This window comes from Euphorbia lathyris, chromosome 10, assembly GCF_963576675.1.
Source record: "Euphorbia lathyris chromosome 10, ddEupLath1.1, whole genome shotgun sequence".
Taxonomy (NCBI): Eukaryota; Viridiplantae; Streptophyta; class Magnoliopsida; order Malpighiales; family Euphorbiaceae; genus Euphorbia; species Euphorbia lathyris.
Window position 1 is genome coordinate 18,013,474 of NC_088919.1, and position 26,242 is coordinate 18,039,715.

General features: G+C 40.3%; 1 protein-coding gene across 2 annotated transcripts; it reads left to right on the top strand.

Moving 5' to 3' along the window:
* The first annotated feature begins 1,865 nt into the window (after positions 1-1,865).
* On the top strand, positions 1,866-26,242 carry LOC136208758 (uncharacterized). 2 transcript variants are annotated; one of them, XM_065999915.1, is made up of 5 exons: positions 1,866-2,082; positions 9,992-11,922; positions 12,007-12,203; positions 12,276-12,458; positions 12,544-13,948. In XM_065999915.1, exons 2-5 carry the CDS (start codon positions 11,742-11,744, stop codon positions 13,201-13,203), a joined length of 1,221 nt encoding a protein of 406 aa, XP_065855987.1. In that variant the 5' UTR covers positions 1,866-2,082; positions 9,992-11,741; the 3' UTR covers positions 13,204-13,948. The 2 variants fall into 2 exon arrangements, 1 of the variants encoding a protein (XP_065855987.1); XR_010677272.1 differs by lacking the exons at positions 9,992-11,922; positions 12,007-12,203; positions 12,276-12,458; positions 12,544-13,948 and adding an exon at positions 25,977-26,242.

The window sequence follows — 26,242 nt, forward strand, 5'->3', positions numbered from 1 at the left end:
TCTACGGTAAACGTTGTTGTTGTGTGATCGAGAGGTCACGGGTTCGAGTCTTAAGAGCGGTCTCTTACCAAAAAAATTTGGCAGGGGAAGGTTTGCTCCCAATACACCCTTGTGGTGGGATCTCTCTGGATCGTCGCTTAGGAGGGACGCATAGTGCATCGGGCTGCCCTTTATTCAGCATAGTATTAATCTCTTATTCATGAAAGTAAAAGAGGTCGAGGGAAACAGAAATTAGAGGACAAATTTCTGTAGAGGGTTTTGGGTTAAGTTGTATCAAGTTTTTTTGGGCTTAAGGTATTTGAGAGTGTTGAAAATGAAATCAATAACCAAATTTGGTAAAGATGTTTATGTAATGATTTGGACTTGAGAGGTGGCGCCCGAACAGAGGGTTTGAGTGAGGATCGATTCTAAAGAATGGCGATAGGAAAAAAATGAACTGACTTCTACATACAATTTTTTAAGTGATTGGTTATATCAGTAAAGTGTGTTTTCAATAACGTAGACATAAAATGTGATTTTGGATAAAATGAACAATATTTATATAATACTTAATAATGATAGCCATAAATGCTACATAGAAAGAGCAACGTACATTTATACTAATATCTTTGTATTAATCAAAACATATTTTGATTAATGCTATTTAGTTCCAAATGATTTTTTAGAGTTTCTACTTCTGTAATTTCTGGGATTTTAAATTTATTTTCGGTAATTTCAAAATACTTTTTAAATCTATAGAAAATTAAAAATATTACATCCATGCAAAAATTAAATAAAATACTCCAAAAAACCAGAAAAATCGCAACAAAATGGTCTACCAAAGAGTGGAAGTCAGAAACCTCATCTACAGTGTCTCACGCGCCACTCGAGGGATCAATGTGTGAGACACATGTGTTAGGTGGTGAATTCCTCGTGCGCCACATGGCACATGTGGCCTAATCACAACATGGTACTTGGTGCATAGGGAACGTTGGCGAAGCGTGGGGACCACGTGCTGCCTTCCAGACCTTTTTTCATCCCCAAATTTGTTCGTCCTAAAGTTTTCGGGATCTCCAGTTATGTTGGTAAGGTCCGTTTTTCAAAATAAGCAGAAAATCGGATTTGCACATAACATACAATCTGCTGAGATAATGTATAGTTCGCAAATTAATGGGTCAATTACATGAATATCATAACTAAGTACAAAATTACAACTAAGTCAAATCATCAAACTTAATTCTTAATTTGTCATTATTCTCTATATATTATGATTTTACACCCTAATTTAAACATTGTAGACTCTAATTCATATATCATAAACCCTAGAAAATATATTCTAGACTTTTAATTTATAAATTCTAATCCTTAAAATATATTAAAAGTACTGATTTTACTAGTTTGACATAATCCAAAACTATAACTTGACATAGTTGTAAATAGTTGTTAATAATGAATTTCTGTGTAATTTTCCCCAAATTAATTACTTAAGGGTCAATTATATGGATATCATAATTAACTACAAAATTACAATTAAATCATATCACTAAACTTAATTCTTAATATGTCAGTATTCTCTATAAATTATGATTTTACATCATAATTTAAAAATTCTAGACTCCAATTCATAAATCATAAACCCTAAAAAATATATTCTAGACTTCTAATTTATAAATTCTAATCCTTACAATATATTAAAAGTATTGATTTTACTAATTTGACATAATTCAAAATTGTGACTTAACATAGTTGTAAATAGTTTCTCTAAAAAATGAATTTCTGTGTAATTTTCCCATTACTTAAACTAAATGGATTAACTAAGTAATTACAATGGCCCACTATAATTATACCTCTTATTTGTTAGCCCATCACAACTCAAAACCCTTTGAGATGCCTGGTTACCATTACGAGATATCAAAAGGCAATCTGTCTGTTAGGCGGCTTCCTTCACCCTAGGATATCAAAAGGTTTAAAGATCGCAATGGTCGGTCTTCTTAGACTTCTCCCTCACTACTCCGTCTTTTCTCTTCTCTGCGCTCTTCTCAGCCTTCTCCCTCTCCCTCAAGATCCTCATATCTCCTCTGCAATTTGAATCAGCGACTCCAGGTATTTTCACGTTCCTTAAATTGGGATGGTTATGGCTTTAGATATTTAGAATTTATTACTCTCTGTTTGGATGCTCTAGAAATCGATTAGCTATGATTAGTTCCTCTCTTTTCCTACATTTGTCAAACTGGCTGTTTCGGTTATTGCTTGTGGCTGGAATTCCCGGATTTAGGTTTTTCAATTTCGATTAGGAAATTGTTTTGTGTTTTGGTGGCATTAGATTTAGTGGCGGAGCTAGGAATTTAGACTTGGGGGCTAATTTTTGCCATAGGGTTAAGGATAAATTTTCAAAGTCCAGTCTGTAAAGGATGTCCAAATTTTTTTTAGCCTCTAACGTGTCAAAACTGTAAAAATGTTATCATTTTTTAGAAACTAGCATTGAACTAAAAAATTATAACATTTTTACAGTTTTTATTTTTAATTTTTTTATATTTTTTCATAAATTAAAATTTAATTTAAAAACTAAGGCTCCGTTTGTTTGAGGAAAAATATTGTGTTCTGGAAAATTTTATGCAGAGAAAATATTGTGCAGGAAAATAAAATATTTTTCTGTGTTTGGTAACAACACTAGAAAATATTTTCCAACCACTAAAAACGTGAAAAAACACAAAAAAAAAGTGAAATTTTGTTAAAAACACAAAAGTGGAAAAATACGAAAAGTTAAAAAAATATTAAAAACATGGGAAAAAAAGTGGAAAACCATGAAAATGTGAAAACAAAATTAATGTTAAAAACCCGAAAAACGTTTTTTTTCACATTTTTGGCATTTTTTGTACGTTTTCTCGTGTTATTAACATTCTTGTGTTTTTTTACATTTTTTCGTATTTTCACGTTTAGTTTTTCGGTTTTTCCTTTTTTCGCGTTTTTATTTTTCGCATTTTGTTACTTTTTCGTGTTATTCACGTTTTCATGTTTTTCGTATTTTTCACGTTTTTGTGTTTTTTACAATTTCGTGTTTTGTTTGCATTTTTTGTCTTTTCATGTTTATCGCATTTTTCACTTGTTGTCACGTTTTTGTGTTTTCACATTTTTCACGTTTTCGTATTTTTCATATTTTCTCACATTTTCGTGTTTTTTGTATTTTTCATGTTTTTGTATAATTCGTGTTTTCTCACTTTTTCACGTTGTTCATGTTTTGTGCTTTAAAGTATTTGCTTTTTTTCTTTTGCATTTTTGTGTTTTTCACGTTTGTTCACCTTTCATTTTTTTTGCGAGGTTTTTTTCCATATTCTCGTGTTTTGTAACGTTTTCACGTTATTCATGTTTTTTCGTGTTTCATATTTTTGTATTTTTATATTTCTTAACTTTTTTTCCCATTTTTTTCTAGACGTGTATGTTTTGGGGAAAACAAAGGGTAAAACATTTTTCCTTATTTCTTCATTCCTTTTCCATTGACTTGCTACTTATTTTCCTACCCAAACAAACAGTGGAAAATTGGAAAAACATTTTCCTGCAGAATATTTTCCCCCAAACAAACGGGGCCTAAGTTATTTGAATCTCAAAAATAAGAAATTATTATTTTTAATGGTAAAGACATAATAAAAATGAATTCAAAAGTGTTATTAAAATAAAGAGTCCATTTAAATTAATTAATAATGGTAATGTTTTTATAATTATTGAAAAATGAAGTTAAAATAAATAAAAACTTTCTAAAATAAAATGAGGTTGGGGGGAGTTGAACTTAGGACCTCTTGAGTAGAAATATGCATCGTTAACCATCTCATTTACCTTTAAAAATTGTAATAGTACTACATAGAATAAATTTATACTAATTTTAGGGGGAGCTACGGGGGGAAAACGAAAAATTCTCAAGGGCGGAGCCGGTGGCCGGGGGGCTCCACCCCCGAACCCTGGGCTGGCTCCGCCCCTGATTAGATTGATTTATTTTTGTCTTATGCATCAATTTCATTGGTTTAAGAAGTCGGATTTTGGTTCCTGATCTGAATTAAGGAAGTTGTAATACAAGTAAAATCTAGTCGAATTACAGTTTCATGGGATTTGATACTACTACCAATACAGTTGCACTTCTTCTGCTAGAGTTGAATGTACAACCAGCCTAGGCATCTACATATTCATCTCTTGTTTTTTTAGATATTTTAAGCAAAATTGAAGATTTGACAGTATTTAATATACCAATAGAGAACATTATTATTTGATGAATTAGAATCAATCAAGTTTGAACATATTGAACTGTTATTGAAGTATATGTTAAATGAAAAGTTATATAATGATTATAATTATTAGTATATATTAAATTGAAGATCCATAGAGATTTATTAAGCATATATATAGTGATGATTAATATCTTGAATGATTTGATTATGAATATAGTAATTAAGCAGATGTTGGTAGATGAAATTGAAATAATATCTGAGTTAGCAAAATCAAGAACAATCGCTCAATTGCATAAGTAAATCACTTATAAACCTTACATCTCCAAAACTAACATGATAAACCTTACATCTCCTTGCCATTTGGAGATTGAACTAAATTAACTTATTTAACATCTCAAAAACATAAGAAAATCTATTTCTTTTGGAAAGGGTTTTGATTGTTTTATTGAGGTCTAATGTGTTTGATTCTTTTTGAAAGGGATTTGATTTTTTATTTACTGTCTTTACCTTAAGTTTATTCTACGATTTTAAAATCCGAACTGAATTATTCAGCATTATTTGATGGCTTTAGTACTGGTAAGTAAGTTAATGAACTAATGTATGCAATTGGTGTTAATGTCGGAACATGCCTCTCTGACATGCCGCATCCGACTCAAGTAGTAGCCCTTCTGAAAGCCCAGCAGATCAGGCATGTCCGCCTACACAATGTTGATCGTGGCATGTCGGGTCATGGTTTTTGTCCCCTATGAACAACTACTGGGAATTGGTCAATCCAATGCTACTGCCGCTAACTGGGTCTTCCGCAATGTACTAGCTCATTATCCAGCCACCAATATCATCCTTTTTAATTATATGCTACTGAGTCGGATGGCTTACACTCTTTGGATTTCTATCTCCTTACACTATCTCCCTTGACGGCGGCAAGCTCACCTCCCATCAACTCTAATTCTGGCCTTCCACAGAAGAAACCAACGGCCACAACAGAGCCCACTCTATTACTCCATAGCTAATTATGGAAACGAGTCAGAGCCAAGCGAGCCATGGCAGTTTCTCTCTCCACCGTTTTCTTCCCAAATATTTTCGGACCTGCTGTCGCCACCACCGATAAGACTTCGATACCTATTTTTGTCTGATAGGAATTGACTATTCGGGTTCGGATTTACTGAATACTGTGAAAGTGTTTGATTTGGATGGAAATGGAATTCCGATTTCTGATATCTAGAAAGATCGGAAACCTGTTGGTGCATGGGTATTTGCTTGTTTTGATTGGTACTGGCAGCATTAACCAGGTATATATATATTTCGGCCATGGGTATTTGCTGCAATTAAGAGATTACTTATGGTGATGACCCGACAGGTAAATTTGCATTTATACTGTGCAATAATTACTTTTCTTTTTAGACTAATAAGCAGCCCTCCAAAACCACAACCAACATCAGCAAACTGGAAATACAAATCCGGCAGGGGCCGAGGCCATAAAGGCTATATACAAATCCGGCCGAGGCCGAGGCCATGAAGACTAAATACAAATCCGGCAGAGGCCGAGGCCATGAAGGCTAAATACAAATCCGGCAGGGGCCGAGGCCATGAAGGCTAAATACAAATCCGGCAGGGGCCGAGGCCATGAAGGCTAAATACAAGTCCGGCAGAGACCAAGGCCATGAAGGCTAAATACAACTCCGGTAGGGGCCGAGGCCACGAAGGCTGATATTGAAGATGAATAGCTCTAATACTATGAATGTATTGAGGGGACGCCTGAGATAATTCATAGGTTTTATCCTTGTTTGTAATGAGCTCTGTGACACCCAAAACAAACTCATGTACAAGAAGGACATGTTTTCTGTGCAGGTACTCCAAAAAGTTTGAGAAAAGTGAGGAGTTTCGACTGTCGAAGGAGTGGGGGATTCCATTAAAAGAAATGGAGCATTCAAAAACACCCAAAAAGCGATGGCAAACTCGAAGCGGCTTAAAGTCTACCCAAGCAAACACAAAACGAATTAAATGATGGCATAAGCAAAAGGGAAATGGCAGCTGACAAATCAACGAGCAATGGTTCTAGCAAACGGTAGACATGTCCATTCCAATAAGAGACATTCCACTAGCGAGCTAGAACATGCACCAACAAGGAAATCCTAGCGGGACTCATGAAGGCAAAGATCGATGTGCAAAAAGGGCACGTTTTTGCAGAGCCCCCAACAAACATGGAGGACATGAGAAATCTCAACATCAAACAGGATAAGTTTCGAACATGACGTGTTCCATGCAGAACGCAGTTTCGTGCAGAATACAATTTTTATGCAAAATCTGGTTTTGGTGCAAAATGTACCTCATGCAGGTCATACTTTGTACTTGAAATGTGTTTTGTGCAGGTACTGGCACCCCAACAAACTTGAGAAAGTGCAGAGCCTCAAGAGGAAAATGAAGGTGGTTTGGTGTGTTGGAAACCCCAACAAGCTTGACAAAGGCGAGAAGTCTTAACAACAGACATGATATGTTCTAGACAAGACATGTTTCGTGTAGGACGCACTGTCTTGCAGAACATGGTTTTGGTGTAGAATATATCCCATACATGGCATATTTTTGTACCATATGTGTTTTATGCAGGTATTTGAGCTATATGAAGCTCGAGTCAGGCGAGTGCATTAAGCAAACGAGTCCAACGATGGACAAGTAACAAGTAAAGGTTTTAGCAAATTGTGGACATGTCCAACCAAATAAGAGGCATTCCACTAGTGAGCTGAAACGTAAGACAACCAGGAGATCCCATCAGATCCTATGAAAGCAATGATCGGTAAAGTTGAGTTCAACCAAAGACTTGACGGAGGCCGGTTGTAAGACCATCGATGGAAAAACTCCAGAGTTGTAATTCTTAGTTTCACCATCGACTTCGAACTCATCTCGAGGGAGAAGGCGAAACAACCCAACAATGGTGACAATAGAGGCAGAAGTCCAATACAAAAGGAGGCAGGAAACGAAGCAAGGTTTGAACCGTCAGCAAACAAGTCCAAGCTTGCCGCATGTTTCCTCCTCAGCCATAAACGACAACGGGAGGATGTCGGCTACACAGTTGGCATATCAATATCAATCCTTTGGTAAATCAGGTATCTGAATACTTGTAAAATCGGCCATAAACGACAACAAGAGGATGTCGGCTACACAGTTGGTATATCAATATCAACCCTTTAGTAAATCAAGTATTTGAATACTTGTAAAATCGTGTAAGAGTTCTTATCCCTCTATTGTGAATAATGATCGTAATATTCTTGTCTTGATATTTTGCTTCCGTTGTGAATGTGGGTAGGCTTAACAAAAAAGTGTTCGGCTACCAACATTCACATTTTCATATTACGAAACTGTGATTTCCTTCTGATCCGTTTTGCAAGGTAATTTTTTTTTCAAAAGACAGGAAATGGTCAACAATTGCAAAGATGAACATGTTGAAATCGAAGCAAGGATTGACGACTTCTTGCTTGGCTCATCGACATCAATGGTCTTCGAAGACGTTCCAAAAATCTCCTCGATCAACAGAGACGTTGATCCTCTAAGTGGGAGAGAGTGCAAGTAGGCCTTATGTGAACCCTCCTTATGGTATATTAATCCTCTAAGTGGGAGAGAGTTCAAGTGATGCGAACCCTCCTTATGGTATATTGATCCTCTAAGTGGGGGAGAGTTCAAGTAGGCCCTATGCAAATCCTCCCTATGGTATATCATAGTATATTAAGGTATACTATGGTATATTACGGAAGAGTTAGAATACTTAGAGGTAGACCCTCTAGTATATGATGAGATGTGTACGATGAGATGTGGTGGAAGAGTAGAATACTTAGAGGAAGGCCCTCTAGTATAGGATGAGATGTAGATGATGAGATGTGGTGAAAGAGTATGGGAACTCGGGAGAAGACCCTTGGAACAGTAAGAAAACTCGGAGAAAGATCCTTAGTATAAGAAGACACAGAGGATGATCCGTGAAGAAAGAGTATCAGAGGATGTCCCGTGGAGGACTAGTATCCTTGGTATAAAAAGACTTAAAGGGTGATCCGGGGAGCAACAGTATCAGAGGATATTCCGTGGAGGAAGAGTACTCGGATGGAAACACTAGTTGATGTGAAAGGAATTTGTCAAAAGCTTCACAACCCTTTGAAAAGTACTTCTGCTAGCGCCAACGAATAAAGTTTATAATTGCAGCGCAAGAAAAGATCTTCAGTCGAAGATGTTCAAGTCGCAGGCTACAAAAATAGAAAAGTAATGGTCGGAGTGGAAACCATCTCTAATGACAAGCGAACAATGTGAAAACTCAAGTAAAGGATGGTTGAAGTTCAAGCCGTCCTTAGAGAAAAGCGAGCAGTGTAGAAACTCAAGTAAAGTTAGGCAAGCGGAGATTAGTGGAAGCAGGCCGACAGCTTAGCGAAACATTAGTGACACTCAAGCCAAAAAGGGAAGCTTTCGTCAGAAGAGGCAAACTCGATCAACGGGGACGTTGATCCTCTAAGTGGGGGAGAGTGTAAGGGGGGAGTTTGGCCATAGGCAAACTCAACCCTATTGGCAAGCTGTGTAACGTATGGAGCATATCAACGTACGCGGACGGGAGGACCCGAGTTGGTATAAGAAACACTATAGGGGGACATGGACTACCCTGGCGTATGGATCTCCGCCACCCCCTGGGTCAGTAGTCGGTACTGGCTTAAATGATCCACCCTAGTCTGCTAGAAACTAGGAGAGTCGGGCATTCGTCCTTCGGGAAGGAAGGCGGATGTCTCCGTAGGGTGGAACCCTACGGACATTATGGGGGCCGGTGAGTGCCCTATAGTGCGAGCCCATTCTAGGGCGAGGCTTGCCCCACAGGGAGACCCTTCCGGGATGGAATACCGATAGAGGCATTGACGGGACCCTTCGATAGGAGTTGGCTGGCCGAGACTTGGGGAAGTCGAGGCGCCACACGGGGCTTTGGCTCGACACAGAGTTAATCATAATTTTAAATATTTATATCTATATATATGTATATATCTACATAATTAATACTTATATGCCTATATACATTATAATTTATTCCAAAAAGGTTTATGTCTATATCTATACTGTTCTAGGAAGAATTGATTATATGTTGTTCATGATAATGTTAAGTATGAGCTAGTTTTTGTTCTGGACAATTAATTGTTGTGGTGAACCATTATTATTTAGTGGTATGATTATGCTTAATTAAATCATAGAAGGTGCATATTATTTTATAACATATTGAATCATTACCTTACAAGGAAAATGTCTGTAGTTGAATGGAAAGGCGTCTCATTTCAGAATTTCACTTAATTAGCTAGCTTAAGTGGATAGGTGCAATGGTCTGGAGGTTGTTGATAATGTGAATGTATACACCTGTCTTGAAAGAGGAGACGATAAGGTGTTATTAAATTTTGGATTGGGTTTGGTACTGCGTCTTGCAAGATTAGACGATAGCAGTACCGTTATAAAAGTACTTATATTGTGAAGTCTCAAGGTTGTGTGTCTTGCAAGAGTAGACGATAACGCATACCTATTTTGATGATAAAACACCATAGGACCATTATATATATATTTTACTCAGGTTTAGCTAGGACCCTTAAAATAAATATAACTTTAGGATATTAGGCGTAGTAAAGAGTCTAGTTTGTAATATCATCTATTTAATTTTAATGATTAGTTGATTGATCAAATATAATATATGTGAACTGTATATGTATATATATATATATATATATATATATATATTTACCATTATGCTTATTGAGTAGGCAGCTCACCCCTTGCCATGTTGAAATTTTCAGGCTAGGTTCAGAAGTTCTTCTATTTGCTAGATTTTTAGGTTTTTCCTGCATTCAGGCTGGCCAGCACAACGGTCTTATTCCCATTAGCAAATTTTATAGACATTCATTATATTTATTATACTATTTGGATTTGATTAGTTGTTTAAATTTAAATGAATATTTGATAACAAGCAGAGAAATTCTGATCAACTGCCGTCCCTGTGGGGGCGTCGTTGGGTTCAACGGGGGGAAGCTCCGATGCCAAAGTCAGTAAGGTGAATCAAGGGAACAAACTGAATTGACAAAGGATGTGAGAATGTGTACCTTGATAGCCTAGGGATGTAGGCTATATATAGCTAGGAAGTCGTAACCTTCAGCAACTAGAAAGTCTCCATTAATGCTCCATTAATGGCGGTTACAGGTTATCTTTAACCTGGCGGTTAGCTAATTGATAGCTCATTAATGGTCTTTATGGCCGAGTCGGCGTTCAGCCGTTACAGTGACGAATCAGGTGAATGAGGAGATTCGCCTCCTAGGTTCGCCAGCGGATCCCTTCAAACTGGATCAAGGAGATCCGCCCGCCGGATCTTCTTTGGGGATCTGTACACGGCGTTTCTCCAGGTGAATATCCCTTTCGGTCATTGGGATAATATCTCAAAGTTATCAGAAGCCCCCCCAAAAGTCCCTTAAAGTCCTTTAGGGCTTTTGAGCTTCCGCGCGCCATCATGAACACCTGTATTAATGCGCACTCTGTTCGATGCCAATCGAGGAGTGACACGTGTAACGGGCGCACTGTCCTAGGAAAGAGAAGACGTCCTTCTTTCTCCCTTGCTTTCTCTCTCTTCTCCATTTCGTCTTCACTTTCTTCTTTACTGCTCGAAGCTTTTCCTGGGAATTTCAGAGTTCAAAGCTTTTCGATTTCATGTAAGTTCATCTTTTCTTACTTGATTTGTTCTGAATGTTTAGGAGTTCTTCTTCATCTTCTAGATCAACTTCGGAGCTTTTTAATTCGACCCCTTCCCCTGAAATTGTAGTTGATTTTAGTTGGACCACTTCGTCATCGGAGAACTCATCTTCCTCCGAGGACTCCATTAGCTCTGAGTTAGCTGGGTTTTATAACTCGGCGTGTAATCGCTACCAAACTCGTTCCACTAGGAATCAAGTTCTTTCTACTTCTGTCTCTGGTACCGCTCCGGCCGTTAAGTCCATGTGTTTTTCGGGGACAATGGCCTCTTCTTCAATCCAACCTAGGAAAAGGAATCCTCGAGCGGAGACTACTCCGTCGCGTATGAGTGCCGCGGATCTAATGGATCTGGCGAATCGCTTCCCTTGGATCAATAATTATGAGACTCAGTTAGCCGCAGCCCATCAACGACCCTCCTGTCCGCCTAGCGGTTTTCTAACAGTATATTGCAGTCATGTGGAGAGAGGGTTCCGACTTCCTCTCCCAAAGATGATGGCGGACATCCTCTCATACTTTGATATTACGGCCAGCCAACTGCATCCCAACGGTTGGTTGGATATTGCTTTAGACTGCTACCTCGCCTCAAATTTAGGAGTGGTATATACGGGTCGTATCTTTAGAGCTTTCCATAAACCCTCGAAACGGAAGTACGAATCCTATCTCACTTTCGCCAAATTCGGAGTATATTCGCCATTTAGTGACAAAATGTCCAATGTCCATTGCTAGGATGAGAAATTCTTCTATGTGAAGATAAAAGAGGGCGAATCATTGGGATTTCCCTCGTTTTGGAATCCCAAGCCTTTACATATGGCGGGCGATATGCGAATATTGACCGATAGTGATGAAGAGGTGGCGGAGCTCATGAAGAAGATCAAGGCGGATGCATGGACATACGCAGACGCTTTAGCCTTCATGATGAGCGATATTCCGTTGATTCGCCGAGAGGGGGAACAGTTCATTTACTCGAAGATTACGCAATTTGATCAAGGTAACCTTTATTTCGTCTTGAACCTTGATTACTTTACTGTTTTCTTTAGTAGGGGTTTATCTAAGGCCAATCACGCTATTGCAGAGAAACGTAGGAAGTTCCTAGAGGCTGAGGCGCATAGGAAAGATCAAGCGGCAAATCCTCAAAAGGATAATGGAAAACGCCCCGCAGAAACTTTGGTTGAGCCGCCACTAAAAAGGAGGAAACCTGCAGCTTCTGGAGGTTTTAAGCTTATGGCGGATGCCATGAAGTCCGCCATGCCTGTAGGGGAGATGGAACAGGTAAGTTGCCTTTTATTTTTATCTGTTCATCAAGTTTTGGACTTGAGTTTTGACCCTTGAATGTTTGTGCAGATGGCGAAGCCTGATATGGGCGGATACTGGTCCGCTAAATATGGCGCTCAAGGATCTTTTGAGAATGAATCCATCATAAACGACTTGGATGAGGCCCTGGGTCAGGTGGGCGAAGTGCAAAGGAATCAGAACCAAATTCCTGGTTCCATTCATGCGCAAAAGGGGAAAACGGAGCTCCTTATGGTGAGTCCCCTAGAAAGGATTTTTTTTTGTAGAGAAAGTTGTTCCTTTGCTTTTTTCTTTCAACGAAACTGTTTGTTTTTGACAGATGTATACCCGCATACGTGCCATGGAGGCCGAGCTCCTTCAAGGTGTGGCGGATAAGGCAACCATTGAAAAATTGGAGAAAGAGGTAGCGGATGCCAATGCGAACATTGCTTCTGCTAATGCGAACCTTGCCTCTGCCACAGCCGCTTTAGTTCTTAGAGACGCGGAGATCGAAAAGCTAAAGGAAAAGATTGTGACAGACGCTAAGAACCATGAGGACGCCCTAGGAGAAGCTGAATATACGACGGGTGAGCAAGCCTTCTATTATGGCGAACTGCTCATGGCGTACTTTTCCCTGGCGCATCCCGAGATTGATTTTATAGATCCGCAGTTCGTCGTCCCCGAACCAGAAGACGTAGCCAAATATGACAAAATGTCAGACACTAAGGAATACCTCCGCGAATATGTTCGGAGATGGATGAAGGGACCCATGGAAGAAAGCAAACCCTCCACTAATGTCACGCTAGTAGAGCTTGAGGAAGTGCCCCCCAAGGCGGGTGAAGAACCGATCACTGATAACGCCCTTCCTCTTGGTCCCACATCTTCCGTGGAAAAGGAGGTACCTTTGGTTGGCGTATCTGAGGTTGTGGAGAAGGAGGCTTCCCAGGCAAGCACCGTAAGCAAGGATAGTGTAAAGGAGGATGCTCTCATTATTACTTAGTTGTTTACTCGTGATTTGTAAAAAATCGTTAAGTACAATTTGTTTTAATCCTTTATGGCAGCTATTTATTTTACTATTACGTTTGCGTAAGTAAATATATAGACATCTAGGATTTATTTTGGAGTAGGTGGCCAGCCATACTCCATTGCATGGACATTTGTGAAGGTTAGAAGCTGTTTTATTCCATTGAAGGAAGTAAAGCTGCCTAGGGGATCAATTTGCTACCTGTCTTTGAGGTGAAGTGATCCGCCCGTAGGACTTGTGAATCCTTTTTTGGGAAGGATATGTAAGAGAGTGTAAACACCTTGCATCCAAGGATCGTTTTAACTCTATCGGAGATTAGGATCCTCTCAGAGATGGATCCGCCCATAAGATAGATTCTCTTATGTCTAAGGAGAAAAAGTAGCCATGAGATAGCGATACTTTGTTAATGCGGAGAGCGTTGGATGCCCCCCTTCTTTTTAAGACTGGAATATTGATATTGCTGCAATAAACTTTAAAAAGAACACAGATAATAGAACAAATGATGTTTATTAATATGAGAAATGTTTTATTACAGCAAGCAGGTCTTATAGGTGAGCCTCGTTAAAACCTTTAGTAAGAAAAACCACATGGGAAAAAGCTTACTAAAGGAAAAAGAGTACTCAAGACCGTGTGTATACCTCATTTTCTAACAAAATATTTGCGGAGATTTTGGAGGTTCCATGTGCGCGGCAATGTGTTGCCCTCCATGTCCTGAATTTTAAATGTGTTGCCCATCCAGTTGAGCCCTAACTTGCCCTTGCCTTCTCGAGACTGGATTTTATCGGCCTTTCGGAGCACAAGATCACCCACATTTAGATCCACAAGCTTGGCATTTTTATCATGGTAAGCGGCGATCCGTTGTTTATACGCCGCCATGCGTACATAGGCTTGGTCTCTTCAATCTCCTACCTGATCCAGACTTTCCCTTAGCCTTTTGCTGTTGTCCTCCTCACAATAAAAGGCCACTCTATCGCTTGGGACCTGTATTTCGACTGGGATCACAGCCTCTACACCATGAGAGAGGGCGAATGGTGTTTCTCCTGTGGCCGTCCTAGGAGTGGTGCGATAAGCCCATAAAACGCTCGTCAGCTGATCCGCCCACTTCTTATCATGCTCTCCCAATCTCTTCTTTATCCCTTTTACGATCGTCCGGTTCGTGACTTCAGTCATTCCGTTGGACTGGGGATAATAAACGGAGGCAAATCTGTTCAGAATGCCCAACTCTTCACAGAAAGTTTTGAACTCGCTACAGTTGAACTATGTTCCATTATCGGTGATAATGGTATGCGGAACACCGTATCTTCCTATGATGTTGTCCTTGACGAATTCCACCATTCGTTCTGTAGTGATGGAGGAGACAGCTTCGGCTTCTACCCACTTGGTGAAATGATCCACTGCCACTACCACATACTTCCTCTGTCGGCGAGTTGGAGGAAATGGTCCGACGATGTCTATTCCCCAGAGGGCGAATGACCGTCCTTCTACGATGGGCCTCTGGAGATGTTTGGCAGTATGTGATTCATTCGCATGAATCTGGCAATTATGACAAGATTCTACCAATTTTTGTGCATCCAGTTTGGCCGTGGGCCAGTAGAAACCTGCTAACCTGGATTTCTTCAAAATGGTGGCGGATGCTTCATGGGCCCCATATGATCCCTCATGTAGCTCCTTGAGGACTTGTTGTCCCTCTTCCGGCAGAATGCACTTTAACCAAGGGTGGCTAAAAGATTTTCTATAAAGGCCATCATTGATCATGGAGAAATAAGCCGCTCTTCTAACTATCCGCCGTGCCTCTTCCTTATCCTCAGGTAAAGTTCCACATAGCAGATATTGGCGAATGACCGATCTCCAATCATCTTCTACTGTTGTGAGTAGGGATACTTCCTCTGAAGCGAAGGCTGGAGCTATTTTAACTTCGAAGGGACATTGTGGATCTGTCCAGTTCTCCTCACTAGAGGCCATTTTGGCTAAATGATCTGCCTCAGTGTTGGACCCCCGGGGTACATGAATCAGTTCCCATTTGGTTTCTTTTGCCTCAAGGTGATCTAGCGATTTTTTGACTTCTGCTACGTATTTGGCCAAAACATCATCTTTTACCTCGTAATTCTTGATTACTTGATTGACCATTAGTTTGGAGTCGATATAGATCACAATCCGCTCGGGAGTGATTTCTTTGAGTAGGCGTAATCCCAATACCAGAGCTTCATATTCAGCAGCATTATTAGTTGCATGAAAATTCAATTTTGCTGCGTACCATAACTTTATGTATTGGGGACCTTTAATCACAACGCCTATGCCCGCTCCATTCGCCGAAGAGGCGCCGTCGGTGTACATTGTCCACTCTTCCATTGGAGGCTTGAGATGATCTATCCCCTCTTCAGTGAATTCATTCACAAAGTCTGCCAAGACCTGACTCTTCAAAGCTGACCTGCTTTCATATCTCACATCGAATTCACCAAGGCGGATTGCCCATTCCATCAACCTTCCAGAAGTGTCCGGCTTCTGTAACACCTTTCTCATCGGTATATTCGTTCGAACCACCACAGTATGAGCCTGAAAATATGGCCTAAGGCGGATTGCTGTGGTGACAACAGGCAGCGCCATTTTATCAAGCTTAGAATATCTGGTTTCGGCATCTTTCAGAACCTTGCTCACATAATAAATCGGAAACTGCTGGCCATCCTCCTCTCGTATCATGACCGTGCACACGGCTTTATCCGTAACCGATACGTACATGTAGAGGTCATCTCCTTTCACCGGCCGACTCATCATGGGTGGTTCCGTGAGAAACCGTTTGATCCCCTCAAAGGCCTTTTCACAATCCTCGTTCCATTCGAACGCCTTTTGTTTCTTGATAACCTCGTAAAAGGGCTGACATCTGCACGCTGAACAGGAGATAAACCTGCCCAAGGCTACGATCCGCCCGTTAAGGCGTTGCACTTCTCTGATGTTCTGTGGTGCTTGCATTTCTAGGACAGCCTTAACCTTGTCAGGATTTGGGCTAACTCCTTTTTCGCTGATCATGAACCCTAAGAATTTTCCATACGTCGCACCAAAAGTACACTTCTCCGGGTTTAGCTTAATATTGTGGCGTCGGAGTATGTCCAGTACCTCCTTTACATCATCTGCATGCTTTTCCACGGTTGTGCTTTTAATGATCATGTCATCCACATAGACAGAATAGTTATCACCTTTACTATCTGCGAATATCTTGTTCATCATCCTCTGATAAGTGGCACCCGTGTTCTTAAGCCCAAAGGGCATGACTTTGAAGCAATAAGTGGCCTGATGTGTTACGAACGAGGTCTTGATTCTATCTGAGGGCTCCATGGGGATCTGATGATAACTTGACTTCACATCCATAAAGGAGTACATGGCGTGACCTGCGGTTCCGTCCACGAGCATGTTAATACATGGCAGAGGATAGTTGTCTTTGGGACAAGCTTTATTGAGATCCGCAAAGTCAATACACATGCGGTAAGATCCTCCCGCCTTCTTTACTAGAACGACGTTCGCCAGCCATTGAGTATAAAGCACCTCCTCAATGGCGTCCGCCCGTTGGAGCTTGGTGATCTCTTCTTCTAGAGGAAGAATCCTGATGCTTGTCTTTGTCTCTATCTCGATGGCGAGATTCGCCCTTGTCCCTTTTAGGCGATGACAGTGATCCTCGGCGAATGTCATCCACCTCGATAAAGTCTTTACAATGCTTCATCAATTCTGCCATGCTGGTGGGTTTCTTTCGAATTAGATCTTCTTGCAAGCTCTTACAAGTGGTGTTTCTCACAAAACATTCCACTGCTACGGAGATATCCACATCAACGATTTGTATGCACAATTGGTTAAAAGTGTCCACGTACTCCCGAAGGGATTCGTTCGCCTTCTGCTTTAACTCAAAAAGCTTCCCTGATTTAACCACTGGAGGAATACAGCCGGCGAATTTAGCGCAAAATTCCCTGCTCAATTGATCAAAACTGTTTATCGAGCCCGGAGGTAGAGACTGAAACCACCCATAGGCTGGACCCCCTAGCGTGGTGACAAACATTTTGCAGAGCACCGGCTCGGTGGCACGATTGAGTTTAAGCAGTATTCGGTATTTTCTGACGTGAGCTTCCGGATTGTCAACGCCTGTATATATAGCGAGATTAGGTATTTTAAAAGCTCTATCTGTTTCCTCCGCCTCAATCCAAGCTGCGAAAGGCGAATCTCTATTGGCGAACGGATTATGCCTGGCATTTTCCTCATTGATACGGAGTACCAGAGCTCTAACTCTATCATCAAAATTCTCCGGATCCGCCCTTGGGCGACCCCTTCATGGAGATCTGCTTGGAGAGGAAGAAGAGCTTGACCCAGATGATGGATCTGATGGCGAACGCCCTCCTCCGCTTCCGCGTCCGCCTCCTCCTCCGCTACTACCTCCTCCGCCCCCCACCTGGGGGAGCTTGCCCACTACCCCCTCCATGGCTTCCCGACGGGATGTGACCAACAGTTCCTGGGGGTGGCGACGACGGCGGTCCACTCAAATGGGGTGTCTCCCTTGGCCTTTTACTCCGTCTACGACCAGTAGATGGGGGCGATTGGCCACGACGGGAGGATTTCGGTCGTCGAGGTGAAGGTGATTTAGACCGCCTACCTTTCTCCTTTCTATGTTTTTTGTGTGTTCGCCCTTCGGATCCGCCAAGGGAGAGATTTGTCCGTGGGCGCCTCGGGATTTTAGACCCACCTAGATTTAATCCAGGACCCGTAGATCCGCCCGGAAGGGTTGAATCATTCCTTTGACTTCCTTCTGCGCCATCAGGGAATAACTCCCGATTGATTTGACGTTCTCCACTTGCTGCCGTGGTAGTTACCATAGAATCCGTGTTGGGAGCTTGGAGAAATGAAGAACTCTGGGCGCCCGGTCCAAAGTTTAACAAGGGCCAAGATGATACAGCCGATGTGGACCCCATGCTCCAATGCGGAGGGAGGGTCATAAACGACCGCAGGCGATTCCCTGTCTCGGGTCCAAACCGCTCTCCGATTGCTTGTTCACACATGTTGATGAAAGCATCAGGGTTCATACTACTTTCGACGTGCGTTGCAGGAGCAGTTGAATCTGTGCGGCCAGCACTAGACGGTGTAACTAATGGTGTTTCAATCCCTGAAGAGGGATTCTGATCTCCAGTTGTCATAGTTTCTTAATGTGAACGAAAAACCCTTTGTTTGATTAAGGATTCCACGATCACCGCACCAATTGATAACAAGCAGAGAAATTCTGATCAACTTCCATCCCTGTGGGGGCGTCGTTGGGTTCGACGGGGGGAAGCTCCGATGCCAAAGTCAGTAAGGTGAATCAAGGGAACAAACTGAATTGACAAAGGATGTGAGAATGTGTACCTTGATAGCCTAGGGATGTAGGCTATATATAGCTAGGAAGTCGTAACCTTCAGCAACTAGAAAGTCTCTATTAATGCTCCATTAATGGCGGTTACAGGTTATCTTTAACCTGGCGGTTAGCTAATTGATAGCTCATTAATGGTCTTTATGGCCGAGTCGGCGTTCAGCCGTTACAGTGACGAATCAGGTGAATGAGGAGATTCACCTCTTAGGTTCACCAGCGGATCCCTTCAAACTGGATCAAGGAGATCCGCCCGCCGGATCTTCTTTGGGGATCTGTACACGGTGTTTCTCCAGGTGAATATCCCTTTCGGTCCTTGGGATAATATCTCAATGTTATCAATATTATTGACAGGTTAAATTGTTTGGTTGGTTATTTAATTCTTTGGTTATGAGATTTTGATAGACGGTAATAAATGAGGAGCCTTTATATAATTATGTTGGTGTTTTTGCTTAAATTATGATAATTGCTTGGTTTTCTATACGCCCCGGAACGAGGATTAGACAAGAGAAAATCTTGAGGGTAATGGAGGGAGTAGTGAACATGAGAAGGGGAGATAGGAACAGGGAAGTGTGAGTCACTAAGTGGGTTCCTATGTGCTCGTGCTCGATAAAGGTTGACCCCGAGGAAGCAGAACTTTGGCTTATAAAGGTTGAGGACGTGTTGAACTCAATGAACTGCCCTCTTGAGAGTAGAGTGAGGTACACTGTGACACTCCTGGCTGGTGATGCATTAATATGGTGGAAAGCAGCGAGGAGGGGTAGAGATGATCAAGGAGTTACATGAGAGGATTTCAGGAATCTATTCAATGACAAGTACTGTTCTCAAGAATATCGAGATGAAAAACAGATGGAATTTATGAATCTAAAGCAGAACGAGATGTCAATAGCTGAGTATGAGAACCGTTTTGTTGCATTATCTCGGTATGCACCACTTATGACTGAAGATGAACGGTGTAGAAGATTTGAGCACGGTCTGACCCTTAGAATCAAAGCTTGTGTGGCTAATTGTGTCAAAAATTACCGTATCCTCCATGAGACAGCTGCTAAAGTTGAGAAGGCTTTTAATGGAGGGGAGACACTGGCAGCTAAGAGAGCTAGATCTGAGAGTCAGGGAGAGCAGGGTCGATCGACCAAGAGGAGTGTTTCGCAGTCCTTCACTAGTGGAAGGGGCAGTTTTTCACAGAGTGGTAGTAGCTATCGAGGAGGAGGTAGATTTGGGGGTAGCAGCTCAACAGACTCTGGCCAAGTTTCAGGTGGACTGAGCACCTATAACTCACCATCTTTTGGGAGCAAATGAGGATCTAGTAGTGGATCAGGGAGTGCTTTCAGAGGAGGTGGTAGACCAGATCATGTTCCTGCTTGTGACACTTGTGGACGACATCATATGGGAGCGTGTTGGGGACCTCGGAGGATTACATGTTTTGGATGTGGTGAGTTGGGCCACTACAGAAATGAGTGCCCAAATGCTACGTGGACTGGTGGGGAGGCTTATGCTCAGACTTTAAGGAGAGGCAACCCAACAGACAACACATTTGGAGCTGGCAGAGGTCGAGGTAGAGGTCGTGGATCCAATCTTGGTGGTGGACATGATGCTGTGGTGGGTGCTCAAGCTCAGACACACTCTACACAAAGAGTTTTTAACATGACTAGAAACGAAGCACCTTCTGCAATTGATGTCATATCTGGTACTGTTACTATCTTTGATACTTCTGGTTTTGTATTAATAGACCCTGGGTCAACCCATTCATACATGACATCTGCATTTACTTTGAAAGTGTCTGGGAAAGTAGAGCCTTTAGGTTATGATTTGAGGGTACAAATGCCAACTGGGGATAGTGTAGTAGTTGATAAGGTTGTAAAAGATTGTCCTATAAGGGTGAGTGGGAGAGAATTTCTAGCCAATTTAACTGTTTTAGATTTTAATGAGTTTGATGTGATTTTGGGTATGGATTGGTTGTCACAATATAGGGCAGTAGTAGACTGTTATACTAAAGAGGTAACATTAGGTATCGATGAGGGTAATCAGGTGCTATTTGTGGGAGAAAGGTCAATTATGCCTGCGTGTCTAGTGTCAGCAGTTCAGGCCTTTCGGTGGATTAGAGAGGGAAGTGAAGCCTTTATGGCACACATTATTGATACAACAGCTGAAAGTACAAATCTGGGAGACATCCCCGTGGTGAGAGAGTTTCCAGAAGTGTTTTTAGATGATCTTCCGGGATTACCACCTAATAAAGAGGTTGACTTCACCATTGAGACCATACCAGGAGTTCCTCCTATATCCATTGCACCGTATCGAATGGCACCAGTGGAGTTACAGGAATTGAAGAAGCAATTAGAGGAGTTATTGCAGAAAGGGTTTGTGAGACCTAGCACTTCACCTTGGGGTGCATCGGTCTTGTTTGTCAAGAAGAAAGATGGAAGTATGAGGTTATGCATTGACTATAGGCAGCTAAATCGGGTAACAATTAAGAACAAATATCCTTTGCCCCGAATTGATGACCTTCTGGATCAATTGAAGGGGGCTTGCTATTTCTCTAAGATTGATCTGAGATCAGGCTATTGGCAGTTGAGAGTGGCTGATTCGGATATTCCAAAAACTGCTTTTCGTACAAGGTACGGTCACTTTGAATTCCTTGTAATGCCATTTGGACTTACAAATGCTCCTGCATCTTTTATGGCAATGATGAATAAGACCTTTCAGCCATACTTAGACCAGTTTGTTGTCGTTTTCATTGATGATATACTAGTTTACTCACGGACGGCAGAAGATCATGAGCACCATTTGGGGATAGTGTTGCAAATCCTAAAAGAACATCAGATGTATGCAAAGCTCAGTAAGTGCGAATTCTGGATGGACCAAGTGGCATTCTTAGGCCATGTGGTATCTGGTGAAGGTGTTAGGCCTGATCCCTCAAAGGTAAAGGCAGTTATGGAGTGGGAAGCACCCAAGAATGTGACAGAGGTGAGAAGTTTTCTCGGTTTGGCTGGTTATTATAGAAGATTTGTAGAAGGTTTTTCACTAATTGCAGCACCTTTAACTAAATTGCTGAAAAAAGGAGTTGTATTTCAATGGAATGAGAAATGTCAAGAGAGTTTTGACAAGCTAAAGAAAAGTTTGACATCAAATCCAGTTCTTGTGCTACCATCTGAGGGTGGAGGATTTGTTGTGTATACAGATGCTTCAGGTCAAGGATTAGGATGTGTTCTGATGCAAAATGGGAAGGTGATAGCTTATGCTTCTAGGCAATTGAGGCCTCATGAGAAGAATTATCCTACACATGATTTGGAGTTAGCAGCAATAGTTCACGCTTTAAAGATATGGAGACACTATTTGTATGGGGAGACGTTTCAGATTCTCACCGATCATAAGAGTCTGAAATATATTCTCACTCAGAGGGAGCTGAATTTGAGACAACGAAGATGGATTGAGCTGTTAAAAGATTATGACTGCACTATAGACTACCATCCAGGAAAGGCTAACGTGGTTGCAGACGCCTTAAGTAGAAAGAATTTTGGTATATTGGCTAAAATGAACCCTTTACAGGAAATGAGATCCATGGATGTTCAGTTGGGAATTGATGAGGTGACTGGACTTATGGCTACCTTGCAGCTGAAACCGGACTTAAGGGAGAGAATTAGATTGGTACAGATGCAAGATCCCTTCTTACAAAGAATGTATGAGCGAGTGAAGCAAGGAAAAAAACCAGACATCACAGTTGAGGAAAATGGATTATTGGTGATGGGAAACCGAATTTGTGTCCCAGATGTGGACAATTTGAGACTAGAGATTATGGAGGAAGGACACAATGCTCCTTATGCTATGCATCCTGGTATGATTAAGATGTATAGGAATTTAAGATCTTATTATTGGTGGCCTGCCTTAAAGAAAGATGTGGCAGAGTTTGTTTCCAAGTGTCTGACTTGCCAACAAGTCAAGATTGAACATCAAGCTCCCGCTGGGAAGCTGAAGCCGTTAGCTATTCCAGAATGGAAGTGGGAACAGATTACTATGGACTTTGTAGTTGGGTTACCGAGGACTAGAAGGAAGCATGATAGTATCTGGGCGATTGCGGATCGATTGACAAAGTCTGCTCATTTCTTACCAATGCGAAAGACTGACCCAATGGACGAATTGGCCAAGATGTACGTGACTGAGATAGTAAGGCTACATGGTATACCCGTCTCTATTGTGTCAGATAGAGACCCTCGATTTACCTCTAGATTTTGGGGTAGTTTGCAGTTAGCTATGGGCACAAACCTAAATTTTAGTACTGCTTTTCATCCTCAGACAGATGGGCAGTCAGAGAGGACCATTCAAACTTTAGAGGATATGATGCGGGCTTGTGCACTTAATTTTCAGGGAGATTGGGATATGTACCTGCCGTTGATTGAATTTGCTTATAACAATAGCTTCCATAGTAGTATTGGTATGGAACCATACGAAGCACTTTATAGAAGACCTTGTAGAAGTCCAATTTGTTGGGATGTTGAGGGTATAAGACAGTTAGAAGGACCTGAGTTAGTTCAGGAAACAATAGAGAAGATAGATGTGGTGAAAAAGTGCCTTAAAGCGGCTCAAGAGCGACAAAAGACTTATGCAGATCAACACAGGAGAGAGATGGAGTACGAAGTTGGGGATAAAGTATTTCTAAAAGTATCTCCATGGAAGGGGATAGTACGTTTTGGTAGACGGGGGAAGTTGAATCCAAGATTCATTGGACCTTATGAAATTACTGAACGAATTGAACCTTTGGCATATAGGTTAGATCTCCCAAGTGAACTATCTCAGATTCACAATGTCTTCCATGTATCTGTATTAAGGAGGTATAAGTCGGATCCAAGCCATGTGATTCCTGAGCCGGAGATTGAAGTTGTAAACGAGAATCTGACAGTCGAAGAAAGGCCACTGGAAATTTTAGAGAGACAAATACGGAAGTTGAGGAGACGAGAAATGCCTATGGTAAGAGTAAGGTGGAGTCACAACAAATCGCTTAGAGAAGCAACTTGGGAGCTGTAGGAAAACATGATGGAACAATACCCGCAATTGTTTGAGCATACTGGTATGTAAATTTCGAGGACGAATTTTTTTTAAAGAGGGTAAAACTGTAATATCCGTAAATTTAAGCAGCGTTTTTGCAAAATAATTTTTTTAAAAGTTACTTTAAATTATATTAAAATAGATGTATTATTTTAACATTTTATTATTATTATTAGTTATAATATATTAGTTATTATGTTTATAATATTATATCAAATAGGTGGTATTATTAGTGATATCAAATTGTTATTTTTATTATTATTATACTAGAAGGTTGGCGGTGAAAAGAAGTTCTTTTCTTTTCCCAGAATCAAAAACCTTCTTCCTGCGTCGTCTCCGTTTTTCTTTTTCTTTTTACTTTAATTTCTTCCATAACTCCTTATTCCGAGCACCATTTGAGATAAAAATTACACCATTAATTTTCTTATCACGTAAGGAAGATTTCAAGACCAATATTGCTATTTTTCTGATCGAAAAATGTGGTGACCGGTGTGTGTGCGTTTTTCACCGACAAAGTGTTAGATTTCGACCTTTTGATTGATTTTAATAGCGAAAGGAGCGTACTTTTGGACTCTCCTAAACGTTGGCTATCTTGTGGTAGTCTCGGTTTGTGCTTTCAACAACTCCGGTATATTTCCGACCACCGGTTTCCGGCGAAACTCCGGTGAGCGTTCCGGGCAGAATTTTAATCATTTCGTTTTGGTTCCAGTCTACATAATAGTGTTTCTTAATTCTTGGTCTATTAGGAGAATTGAACTAATTAGACTAATATGAAATCTTAAATTATTTGGTGGGGTTAGGAGCATTTTGAGTATACATTTGAATATATAGTATTGTTTCAATAATAATTAATTATAGGAATGCATTTCTATAATTATAAGAGAGGAAGAGACGGGTGAGCAGAACCCCGAACAGTTTGATTAGCTTTTGAGACGAGAGGTAACCATAATTTTAAATATTTATATCTATATATATATGTATATATCTACATAATTAATACTTATATGTCTATATACATTATAATTTATTCCAAAAAGGGTTATGTCTATATCTATACTGTTTTAGGAAGAATTGATTATATGTTGTTCATGATAATGTTAAGTATGAGCTAGTTTTTGTTCTGGACAATTAATTGTTGTGGTGAGCCATTATTATTTAGTGGTATGATTATGCTTAATTAAATCGTAGAAGGTGCATATTATTTTATCACATATTGAATCATTACCTTACAAGGAAAATGTCTGTAGTTGAATGGAAAGGCGTCTCATTTCAGAATTTCACTTAATTAGCTAGCTTAAGTGGATAGGTGCAATGGTCTGGAGGTTGTTGATACTGTGAATGTATACACCTGTCTTGAAAGAGGAGACGATAAGGTGTTATTAAATTTTGGATTTGGTTTGGTACTGCGTCTTGCAAGATTAGACGATAGTAGTATCGTTATAAAAGTACTTATATTGTGAAGTCTCAAGGTTGTGTGTCTTGCAAGAGTAGACGATAACGCATACCTATTTTGATGATAAAACACCATAGGACCATTATATATATATTTTACTCAGGTTTAGCTAGGACCCTTAAAATAAGGGTAATTAATTTATTAGTCCCTATATTTTGACAAAACACACTGTTTAGTCCCTGTATTTTCAAAAATACACGATAAAGTTTCTAACGTTTTTCTCGATGAACTGTTTAGTCCCTAACGTTTTTCTAAGTGAACTGTTTAGTCCATGTCGTTAGACTCTAATGAAGATTCTGTTAATCAATTTGGATTTGCGTTCTTCTTTTCCTCTGTTTTTCTTTCCTTTAAACTCTAATGCATCTGAAATCAACTTTGAGTGTTCTTCTTCTTGATTTTCTTCTTAATCATTCAAATTCGTAAGCATTGGATCTGTTCTTTTTTTTGTTCTCCATACAAATAGGTTCTTCTTCTAAATTGGATTTCCTCTTCTGAAGTTTGAAGGTAAATAATAAAGGGTAATTTAGTTATTTTTGAAGTCATAAACGGTAAAAAATGTAACAAACAGACCGAAGGACTAAACAGTTCACTGGAAAAAAGGTTAGGGACCTTACGATGTGTTTTTTAAAATACAGGGACTAAACAGTGTGTTTTGTCAAAATATAGGGACTAATAAATTAATTACCCTTAAAATAAATATAACTTTAGGATATTAGGCGTAGTAAAGAGTCTAGTTTGTGATATCATCTATTTAATTTTAATGATTAGTTGATTGATCAAATATAATATATGTGAACTGTATGTGTGTGTGTATATATATATATATTTACCATTATGCTTATTGAGTAGGCAGCTCACCCATTGCCATGTTGAAATTTTCAGGCTAGGTTCAGAAGTTCTTCTATTTGCTAGATTTTCAGGTTTTTCATGCATTCAGGCTGGCCAGCACAACGGTCTTATTCCCATTAGCAAATTTTATAGACATTCATTATATTTATTATACTATTTGGATTTGATTAGTTGTTTAAATTTAAATGAATATTATTGACAGGTTAAATTGTTTGGTTGGTTATTTCATTCTTTGGTTATGAGATTTTGATAGACGGTAATAAATGAGGAGCCTTTATATAACTATGTTGGTGTTTTTG

Bases quoted from the DNA above. Each gene is read 5' to 3' on its own strand.
- LOC136208758 (XM_065999915.1), top strand. From the start codon at position 11,742: ATGGCGGGCGATATGCGAATATTGACCGATAGTGATGAAGAGGTGGCG. The intron at 12,204-12,275 runs GTAAGTTGCCTT...ATGTTTGTGCAG, and splicing joins CTGTAGGGGAGATGGAACAG to ATGGCGAAGCCTGATATGGG. The intron at 12,459-12,543 runs GTGAGTCCCCTA...TGTTTTTGACAG, and splicing joins GGAAAACGGAGCTCCTTATG to ATGTATACCCGCATACGTGC.